Raw genomic sequence first — 11,442 nt, 5'->3', positions numbered from 1 at the left:
AGGCAGGTCGGCTAGCACAGGGAGATACCGGTCTTGGAAACAATCGACGACCTTCTTTCAACGAAGGCAATTCATTCGACATCCCGGAGTTCTTGAAGAAGAAAGGACGTTCACGCTATCCGAGAGCTTAAATACTTCTCTGCATAATGTTTCGGTTCCTACTTGGTTCCCTTGTGGTTCTCTTTTCCGTTTCTTCCGTTCCGGGCGCTATTAACGTGTACAGAATATAGCATTTAGTAGTTGGTTCCATAACAACTATCTTTGTTTTCTTCAATAAGTTGGGAGTAAAATTTCGTGAAGTTTAGGTTAGTGAATGCTTTTTAAGTAACATGTTCGAATAAAACCTAAGGTAGCTTTGTATATAGTGAAAATTTGATGAAAAAACCAAAGATTAGATTATTCAGTGTGGTTTAATCAGTGAAACATATTATATATTCGGGTTATTTCGAATTTAGATAAGACAATTTACTTTTATTTCAATTGATTTGACCGTTGGTATAATAATAAAATTTAAAACATTTAAAAAATTTATAAATCGGTTCAATCGTTAATTTTTTTACAGTTTCAAATAATTTATACAAAGATTAATTTAATCCTTTTTTATTGATACCAACTAATTTATGGTCAAATGAGGAAAACATGGGAAAGGTTTTCATTAGCATTCAGCGGCTATTTTATTAACATAATCTAAAAAATTTTAATATTTACAAAAATAACCTATGTTCAAAAACAATCACAAAAATAACTTAAAATGAAGAGTAAAATTAAATTTTAGCCTGCCGATGGCCGACACTAACTCGTATTTTACACTAATGATTGTCAAATGATTGTGTCAGACTTTAAAAAATTAATTTTTTTAATTTTAACCTATCAATGACAGGCACCAAAATATTTTTTTTTTAACCTGTCAATGAAACATGTTACAAGCTTCCCAACTTAACCTAGAAGTAGGAGTGTGCATAATTCGGGTAAAACCGAAAAAATTCGGTTAACCGACCGAATTCGGTTAATCGGTCGGTTAACCGAATTTTTTCGGTCGAGGGTCGGTTAATTTTTTTATGATTTTTCGGTTAACGGTTAATTTGGTTCGAAACCGGTCGGTTAACCGAAAATTTTCGGTTAACCGAAAAAATTAATAAATAAAATTATCCAACCCAACCCAAACTCAATTACCCAACCCAATAAAACTAAAACTAAAATTTACCCAATTACCCAATCCAATAAAACTAAAACTAAAAGACAACCCAATTTACTAAAGTCTAAAACCCAATTTACTTTAATAATTTATAAATTTTTTAAATTTTAAAAATAAAAAACAAAAAAAATTCGAGTATTTTTCGATAATTCGGTTAATTCGGGTAATTCGGGTAATTTTTAACCAAAAATAAAAAATACATAATTTTCGGTTAATTTGGTTAACCGACCTTATTAACCGAAAAAATTTCGGTTCGGTTAACGGTTAAAATTTTTGGAAGGTCGGTTAATTCAGTTATAGTAATTTCGGGTCGGTTAACCGGTTGGTTAACCGAATGAACACCCCTACCTGGAAGTAGGCAAGAGAACTAAAAAAAAACTCAAAGCACTACTCAATATGAGTGATTCAAGACCACACCTTTGAATAACAAGCACCATGAAATAACAAAAATAAAAAACCACACCAAATGAATCTTTAACCACAAATTTGTTATGGCCAAATGTTCAATTCCACCTGTTGTTTATCTTAAAATATTCGACATATAATTTAACACAAGTGTAATAAGATATTAAAATAGAGACATAACTCTTCAAAGATCCATTAAATATATATATAAAAAATTTAATATTTGAACATACCCGTATTAGAAACACACTAATGTCTGGTGCCATATAATACCTAGTACATTGTTAGCTAAAAGCACTTTGATAAAGACTATGTCAAAGAAACTACAGGAATAGGTGTTTCAACTCCCCATTTGCCAGCTGACAGAGCTGATCATAGTTGGATGCATCTGCCATTGTTGAAAATGTAATGGAAATATTTTTCAGAGACAAAAAAATAAATTAAAAAACCACTAGAATGATTTGAAGGTTAAAAATAAGGAACAATTAACAAGAACATTTGCATAGTAAAACAATTATAAACAATTCAACTTCCACTGCTTCAAATAGACACAATGTAAACTTTCATTATAATACTCATCCATCGAACAGTTCATTTCCTGGCTAAAAATAACAGCTTTTGTCAAGCAAAGAAAACTTGGTATTTTAGTTCAGCATATTAGCTCTAAACCCCGTTATGCGAACCACTGTATTCCTTCCAGCCAGATCAGTTACATCTAATTTATTCATCACTATTGCCATTCCCATTTTTCCCAACAATTTTTTCAAGAAAAATTCACAAAAAAAAGTAAAAATTAAATCAATCGAAGATTGTCTCCCGCCTGAAATAGTTGAGAGCATCTAAAATTATCGATTGGAATTTGATCTTTTTCTACCCTTATCTGATTCCAGAATTTTGAGAAAAAAAAAAGAACAAATCCAAAAGAAAGAAATGCCTCGAGGAAGGTCAATCATCACCTTCTGCTCCATTGTGGTGAAGAAAAGGGCTAAAGTCATTGGAGCAGAAACAATGATTGACCTTCGTCGAAATATTTCAAAGACCAACCGCTAAGTTCCGCAAAGTTCCCTGTAAAGAGACCTACATTTTACGAGAAGAATAGTGAATCAAAAACCTTAGTCGAATAATGGGGTTTGGATGATATGTAACACACAAAAGATAGGAAAATAAGGGAGAAATAGGAAGAAGAAGAGAACTTTAGAGAAAAAGATGAAGTATAGAGAAGCTAGAATTTCATTCTGTTCATTTATAACCATTTTCTGAGCCTCTCTGCTGCTTAAATAGAGAAAATTAGCATGGCTTGAAAAGAGGGGAAAATTAAACGGTGGCCAGGCTGTTAAGATGTGACTCGGGATAGGGATAGGTTTCCTTTTATTATTTCTTTTATGTTTGTCTATTTCAAATTTATTGTCGTTTTACAGGTTAGAAATTGAAGTTTTCATAAATGATTCAAAGCATCTGAGGAGGGGTTTCGAATCCTGTGATTTTCGATTTGCGCCCAGAGAGGAAAACCTTGCTCACATTCTTGCAAAAGAGGGTTTACAGAGGGGTGAAACAACTTATCTGCGGTCGTTGTTTACTGCTGGAGTGGAGGAAGCTCTGTCTGAGGATCGGCGATGGATGGATTCTTGAGAAGTTAAAACGCTGGGTGTGCTTCAGGAGGGTTTTGGGAAGAAACTTTGAAAAAGGAAGAGAGAAGCTCTTTTGAATTTCCGAGGAAAGTAATGGAAATTGAGTTTCAGTAAATGGTGTAATTCTGATAGTAAACGTTCCCCGGACACTTTTGCTGTTGTTGATGGGAAGGGTTGTAATGGTTAACAACTGGCTGTTAAGCAAGCTCCCCGTCCCGATCTTATTAGGTTTTTGGCCCTTTTTTATGGAAATAACCTTTTAATTTTATTTATGTTTCAAAATAAGTTATTTTTTTAATTAAACATCAAAATTATCTAAAATTTACAATAAAAATTAGTGAAGCTAAATTAAATAACGGTACCAACTTACCACGTTAACAGGAACCATAAAAATTTAATTTTTTAATAGAATCGTGTAGAATAACATCACCTGTATAAATATCAAGAAAATACTAAAATTTTTTAAAATATAAGAAAACTTAAAAAAATTACCTATTTTTCTATTAGAGCCAAAGTAAAAAAGGCCTAAAAAAACTGTTTTCGAGTCTCCCTTGATAAATAAAGACAAAAAAAAGGTAAGAAAGTTCAAAAGTAAAAAAAATACTAACATAAATAAATTTCGTGACGTCATTTAATTTAACGCCACAAAAAATAAATAAATTTTTTAAGTCTTTAAAAAATGAAGAGTCAAATATAGCAAGTACATGGAGATCTTAAAGAAAAGCTATCTTGGAAACAGGCATGGCTATTGATGTGAACGGTTACTTTAGTTTAATGCAGGCCAGGCTGTGACTGGGAATAGTAAATTAGGTTTCCTTTTTTCAATTTTTAGCTTCTGCAGTAATTATTATATTTTTTTTTCCTTTCAAGACCGGGCATTTTAAAAGTGTTAAATGGCTGCCCATTTTTTTTTCGTTTGTGTGTTTTCAAAATGGACCTGAGCCCAAAAGAAAATTTTGGGATTTATTTTTATTTTATTAAATAAAAGCCCAGTCATCACATTCAAAAATATATATATATTCACAATAAAAGGTCAAGCTTATTAGAATATGATTATGGTAGCTTTAGCAACAAATGTGGTATTTCTATATATTGACCTGGCAGTTCGGTCAAGTACAAAGGTGATACAATTCTCATATTTGTACCCTAAACTTGATAGTTATTTAAGCCCTTTTTTTTATTTTTTTAATAAGGGCATGATTGATTTTATTTGTTTTACAAGAGTGAAATTTATCCGATTCAACTCATCGGTCTATGCCAATTCATAAATCCACTAATCTAAATTCAACTCATCGGTCTATGCCAATTCATAAATCCACTAATCTAATGGCTATCTTCAAACCAATACCCAAGACAATTCTCAATCTGATCAAACAATAAAGTCCGACCAACCAATCTAATCTAATAAAAGCAACACTGGATTTGATCTTATTTGACTCCAATTTTAATCAGGGCTCATGCGTTTATCAAACAAAGAGATGTAAAGTATTTGAGGTAGTGTCATGTGGAAGAATTAGTACATAAGTATTCTAGGGTGCTCGTGTGCATAGGTAGTGTCATATATTTGAGTCTTATTTCATAATCCTTTTTAACTCCAACAAACATATAAAATTACAGTAACCTAAAAATCCAAGCAGCATAGCTGAATACAAATAAATAAAATAAAAAATGTGGAGATGAAAATCATGGAACATTAAAACTTTTTAATAATATTCCAAATCAGCATCTTTTATTTCTTATTTTCATTTTGTTTTAACAAAATGAAAAAAAACAAACATACGTGGTGATTCGTACAGATGAATAATTCTGCTCAGGGGAAAGAAATTTAAAACATGTGATGAAAAAAATCGTGCAACTTCAATTTAGTTCAGATGAATAAGTTTAGGATTACCTGCAATATACAAACACTCCCAACAATCAGACCAGACTGATATAAGATCTTTATGTACCAAGGGTCAGTTTTGCCTACTTCTGCCTCTATGACTTCAATCAAATCTATTGTAAATTTTAGTTATATGTTTCGCCTTAAGTTGAAGATCATCAGAAGCACGTAGCTTCTTTTCCTTTGAGACCGCAAGATTATGGAGAACTATTTTCTCTAAAGATACAAGTGATGTTAAAGCACGCTCCAGGAAAACTTGATCATTATATGGAGAAGGGAAGAAATTTTGTGGCAGTCGAGAATAGGGGGTCCACTCAACCTGTTTGAAACATTGAAATAGGAAAGACAAAAAAAACGAAATTCATTTGAAGAAGTTAATTAAATTATTAGAAAGAAGAAAATGACTTCACTTACTCTATTTAGGCTTAAATTATTGAAATACTCCTCAAATTCAGAAGTATTAAGGTATTTTTTGTGCTTCTTGGATGACTTGAACAGCCTTTCATGCCACCCAACCAGCAAAGGAAAGTCATTGGGACAATTTTCCTTGTCTTCAGCTATGACAATTTCATTTACTTCTTTATTGTCGAAATGAAGCAACCAAGATGCAAGCTCCAATATAAACACTTACAACAAAGAAAAATAAAATGTTAATCCACATGAAATAAAGAAAAACTATAAATATAACTTCTATCTTCACCGTCACAAAATGAAAATTGCCATAAAAACAATTAGAAGTGCATTTGTTGACGTTCTGGCGACAGCGGTGCAAACTTGCGAGCATGACTGCACCCCATACATAACTTCCAATTTTATCAATATTCTTCAAAAATTTTAGATAAATTGGAGACACTGTTTTAGCCGCACTAGGGAATACTACAGACCCTATGATGTAGAGCATTGTAGCTCGAACATATTGGTCAAGTTGCTGCCTTTCGAGGACATAATTTTCATTCAAGTGCCCGTAGTTGTCCTTCAACCAAGTGAGACAAATTCCACTTTTTAACTTTTCTGCTGTTTTTGATGGTTTTAGGCACTTGTCTGTGCTAAAACACTATATACACAAGTCTCTTACATTTACTTCTTTCTCATTTACTATAGTTGGCTAACCATCTATCAGAAGGCCAGTGATCCTTAGAACGTTTCCTAAACCTAAAAAAAGCCTAATTTTCTGATCCCTACTAAATTCAAACTATTAAATTTGAATAAGTGGTTTGAAATGACTTGAGGACCTTGAGAGCTTGATTAAATTTTCGAAGCCCGCTCCTTGCAATCTCAGCTGGGTAAAAACTGAAATGTTTGGGCGACAGATTTTCAACACTATGGACAAGAGTATAAGCATGTCTGCAAAACAACCAAAGTGCAGGTGAGCATCAACTCATCAACAAGATTAAAAAAAAAAGTCAAAAGTGCAAAACTTACCCCTCCATCTATTTTTCAATTGGCGAGTATCGACAACTGAAAATGTTGTTATATATAACTTGTTAGTAATGTTAAAAAAAAGTATAATATTTTAATCCAAAAAACATTGAGCAAAACATTGGTTTGAATACATCACAACGCATTTATATGCACATGATTCATAATTTGAATACATAACAATATAAATATAACATATGAAAATTCTCACATTTCAATAATCATCGATTAATCAACACATTAGTACAACATTTAATCATCAAAGTAACAACTCATAGACATCATAGGTTACAGCATTAGCACCTCAAATTTCAAACATGATAAATTACAGCATTTAATTACCTCAATTTTTAACTTTCGAACCTCATAATTTGCAGCATATAAATGCCTCAATTTTTCGCATTCGAGCAATATAAAATACAACATCTAATACTCCAAATTTCCAACATTAAAAATTGCAGCAAAACACCGAAGGAAGAAAAGTAAATAACTCACTAACACTTATTATATCAAGTAAATAGTATTTGCAATTGTAACATTTCCAGCGAGCTTAAAACAGAGAAATTAAATGTTGAAGATCCAGCATTCGGACAGTAGCCAAAATTGACATTTAACCTCCAATAATTTTCCTTTAATTCAACTCGTAGCAGTCCACATTTTCAACAAATTTAAACATTTTAAATTCAGCCATTTCATACTTGAAAATGAGCATTCACACAACTGTTAACGACAATTAACATTTTATCACTTAATTTCTTTCTTCATACCGAAAAGCCACAGTTTGATAATATAACTTACAATTTTAGCTATTAACGAGTTTTTTTTGTCTATCTAAAATAAAATAAGAGATCATATGAAAACTTCATTTCCTTGGGTCACTGGCCATTTGCCGAGAGTTCCAGGCTTAATACCAATATTTTAGCAACAAATCCAATAAATCTAAAAAAAAAAATTCATATGATCTCCTATTTTATTTTAAATAGACTAAAAAAACTCGTTAATAGCTAAAATTGTAAATTATATTATCAAACTGTGACTGTTCGGTATGAAGAAAAAAATTAAGTGATAAAATGTTAACTGTCGTTAACAATTGTGTGAATACTAATTTTCAATAATGAAATGACTGAATTTAAAATTTTTAAATTTGTTGAAAATGTGGACTCCTACGGGTTGAATTAAAAAAAAATTATTGGAGGTTAAATGCCAATTTGGACTACTGTCCGAATGTTGAATCTTCAACATTTAATTTCTTTATTTAGAGATGTTTTAAGCTCGCTGGAAATGCCACAATTGCAAACACTATTTACTTGATATAATAAGTGTTAGTGAATTATTTCCTTTTCTTCCTGTGGTGTTTTGCTACAATTTTTAATGTCTAAAAGCTAAAAATTTAGAGTGTTAGATATTGTATTTTATGTTGCCCGAATGCGAAAAATTGAGGCATTTAAATGCTGCAAATTATGAGGTTTGAAAGTTAAAAATTGAGATAATTAAATGCTGCAATTTATCATATCTGAGAGCTGAAATTTGATGTGCTAATGCTGTAACTTATGATGTTTAGGAGTTGTTACTTTGATAATTAAATGTTGTACTAATATGTTGATTAATCGATAATTATTGAAATGTGAGAAAGTTCGTATGTCATTTATATTGAAATTGTTATGTATTCAATTTATAAATCATGTGCATATAAATGCGTTGTGATACATTCAAACCAATATTTTGCTCAATATTTTTTGGATTAAATATTATACTTTTTTTAACACTACTAACAAGTTATATATAACAACCTTTTCAGTTACCGATACTCATCAATTGAAAAATAGATGGAGAGTAAGCTTTGCACTTTTGACTTGTTTCTTTTTTTTTTAATCTTGTTGATGACTTGATGCTCACATGCACTTTGGTTGTTTTGTAGACATGCTTATACTCTTATCGATAGTACTAAAAATCTGTTGCCAAAACATTTCAATTTTCACCCAGCTACAAAGCTGATATTGCAAGAAACGGGCTTCGAAAATTTAATCAAGCTCTCAAGGCCCTCAAGTCATTTCAAATCACTTATTCACGTAGTGGCAGATAAATATAACCGAGAGGAAAAATGCTTTAAATTTAGTAGGGATCAAAAAATTAAGCTTTTTATAGGTTTAGAAGACGTTTTAAGAATCACTGGCCTTCCGATAGATGGGTAGCCGGTTATAGTAAATGAGAAAAAAGTAAATGTAAGAGACTTGTATATACAGTGTTTTGGCACAGACAAGTAACTAAAACCATAAAAAACAACAGAAAAGCCAAAAAATAGAATTTGTCTCACTTGGCTGAAGGACAACTACGGGCACTTGAATGAAAATTATGTCCTCAAAGGGCAGCAACTTGACCAGTATGTTCGAGCTACAGTGCTCTACATCATAGGGTCTGTAGTACTCCTTAGTGCAACTAAAACAGTGTCTCTAATTTATCTAACATTTTTGAAGAATATTAATAAAATTGACAGTTATACATAGGGTACAGCCATGCTCGCAAGTCTACACCGTTGCCTCCAGAACGTCAACAAATGCACTTCCAATTGTTTCTATGGCAATTTTCATTTTGTGACGGTGAAGATAGAAGTTATATCTGTAGTTTTCTTTGTTTAGTAATTTCTCTTTATTTCATGTGGATTAACATTTTATTTTTCTTTATTGTAGGTGTTTATATTGGAGCACTTGTCAGAGCTTGCATCTTGGTTGCTTCATCTCGACAATAAAGAAATAAATGAAATTGTCATAGTTGAAGACAAGAAAAATCATTCCAATGACTTTACTTTGCTGGTTGGATGGCATGAAAGGCTGTTCAAGTCATCCAAGAAGCACAAAAAACACCTTAATACTTCTGAATTTGAAGAGTATTTCAATAATTTAAGTCTAAATAGAGTAAGTGAAGTCATTTTCTTCTTTCTAATAATTTAATTAACTTTTTCAAATGAATTTCGTTTTTTTTTGTCTTTCCTATTTTAATACTTCAAACATTTTAATGTTTCAAACAGGTTGAATGGACCCCCTATTCTCGACTGCTACAAAATTTTTTCCCTTCTCCATATAATGATCAAGTTTTCCTGAAACGTGCTTTGACATCACTTGTATCTTTGGAGAAAATAATTCTCCACAATCTTGCAGTCTCGAAGGAAAAGAAGCTACGTACTTCTGATGATCTTCAACTTAAGGCAAAACATATAACTAAAATTCACAATAGACTTGATCGAAATCATAGAGGCAGAAGGAAAGGAGGAAGTAAACAAGACTGACCCTTGATACATAAAGATTTCATATCAGTCTGGTCTGATCGTTGAGAGTGTTTGTATATTGCAGGTAATCCTAAACTTATTCATCTGAACTAAATTGAAGTTACACGATTTTTTTCATCACGTTTTAAATTTCTTTCCCCTGAGCAAAATTATTCATCTGTAGGAATATGTTTATTTTTTTTCATTTTGTTAAAACAAAATGAAAATAAAAAATACTGACTTGAAATATTATTAAAAAATTTTAATGTTCCATGAATTTGTGAGTCAAGAATCCGGAGATAACAATGGCAAGTCAGATTCCCTTAACAATTAGTGCATTCGTGTCATATTCCTACTTTAGTTACTATTTTCAGTGTCAGTGTCCAATAATCAAGCTGTGCTTGATATTGCCAGCTTTCTTAACAATTAGTACATTCATAAACATCTGTGTATTCATGCCGTATTCATATGATCAAGTAATTCCGATATTTACTAGCCAAATCCATTAAAGAAAATAAAAAGGGGGCTTACTTGCGGCAAATCATTTTGTCTTGGTTGAATTTACGAGCCAAAGCCATTAAAGAAGGCTCAATAATTCCACCTCTCAACCTGAAAACAAGATGAAGCGTTGATTCTACACACACACAAAAAAAAAAGGACAAAAGTCCAGTTAAAACATTGTAATCAAATATAAAAGAACAAAAAATTTACTAGAATTATAAAAAAAAATTCCAATAGAGAAACCTTTTTGAATGTTGTAATCAGCCAATGTACGGCCATCTTCAAGTTGTTTACCAGCAAAAATTAAACGTTGTTGGTCCGGGGGAATTCCTGTTAGTTCATCAAAGTTAGAACTTAATTAGAAAGACTAATTTGTGATTTTTAAGAAAAAAAATGAAACATTTGGGAACGAACAGGCAATGTGTGAAACTTACCTTCTTTGTCTTGGATCTTGGTTTTGACATTATCGATGGTGTCGCTGCTCTCGACCTCGAGAGTTATGGTCTTTCCGGTTAGGGTTTTCACGAATATCTGCATCTTTTTTCAATAGATCCAGAACAAAAAAACTTGTTTTCAAGAGATCATCTTTCAGCACACTCAAAGATCAGAAAATTCGCAAGCACATAGACTAGCAAAAGACGCATTAGCCAGAGGAAGGAACTCATACATGATAGGGGAAGAACTGAATCGCCACACATTAGAATCGGAGAGAAGATGGCCAAGAAACCCAGACTGAGGAAATGTTTGGGAGAAATGATTTCAAAAGAAGATAGCAAGAAAATTAAACCCTTGGAAACTGCCATCGTCAGAAGGGATTGGATATTGAAATGACAACTCAGGAGCTTTAATGGTATCCAGCCGTTTGAAATGATCGGGGTTTTCCGCCGTTTCATTTATTGCATTTAGTTACCATTATGTTTTTTAGTTTCAACAGCTAGTTAGAAGGCTTTCACCATTAACTGTGTAGTGAGGCCGGATTCGTTTCTTTTATAGTTTTTTTAGTTTTTTGGTTTTTTTTTATATGTATTTTTCGGATATTTGCATCACCCCAAGCTGTTCTTTTCAAGTCATTTTTGTTATACTTTTTTAAACAATATCATTTTTATTTGTTAAATAAAGCCTCAATTTGGAAGCCACTAATTTGATGCTT

The 11,442-nt window shown here is 31.9% G+C and overlaps 1 protein-coding gene across 5 annotated transcripts; it reads right to left on the bottom strand.

Annotated features, from left to right (window-relative positions):
- Positions 1 to 1,695: 1,695 nt before the first annotated feature.
- LOC107936781 (ubiquitin) lies at positions 1,696 to 11,318 on the bottom strand. 5 transcript variants are annotated; one of them, XR_005904639.1, is made up of 6 exons: positions 10,960 to 11,317; positions 10,727 to 10,829; positions 10,536 to 10,622; positions 10,323 to 10,425; positions 2,557 to 2,677; positions 1,696 to 1,988 (listed from the first exon to the last, which is right to left on the bottom strand). XR_005904639.1 is itself a non-coding variant. In XM_016869539.2 (5 exons), exons 2-5 carry the CDS (start codon positions 10,827 to 10,829, stop codon positions 1,973 to 1,975), a joined length of 309 nt encoding a protein of 102 aa, XP_016725028.1. In that variant the 5' UTR covers positions 10,960 to 11,303; the 3' UTR covers positions 1,696 to 1,972. The 5 variants fall into 5 exon arrangements, 4 of the variants coding, with proteins under 4 accessions (XP_016725028.1, XP_040936227.1, XP_016725026.1 ...); XM_016869539.2 differs by lacking the exon at positions 2,557 to 2,677 and having other exon boundaries at positions 10,960 to 11,303; XM_016869537.2 differs by lacking the exon at positions 1,696 to 1,988 and having other exon boundaries at positions 2,148 to 2,677; positions 10,960 to 11,316.
- Between the last annotated feature and the right edge of the window lie 124 nt (positions 11,319 to 11,442).

The sequence above is a fragment of the Gossypium hirsutum genome, chromosome A11, assembly GCF_007990345.1.
Source record: "Gossypium hirsutum isolate 1008001.06 chromosome A11, Gossypium_hirsutum_v2.1, whole genome shotgun sequence".
Taxonomy (NCBI): Eukaryota; Viridiplantae; Streptophyta; class Magnoliopsida; order Malvales; family Malvaceae; genus Gossypium; species Gossypium hirsutum.
Note: the sequence above shows the minus strand (reverse complement) of the source record. Positions and strands in the feature narration are given on the sequence as shown.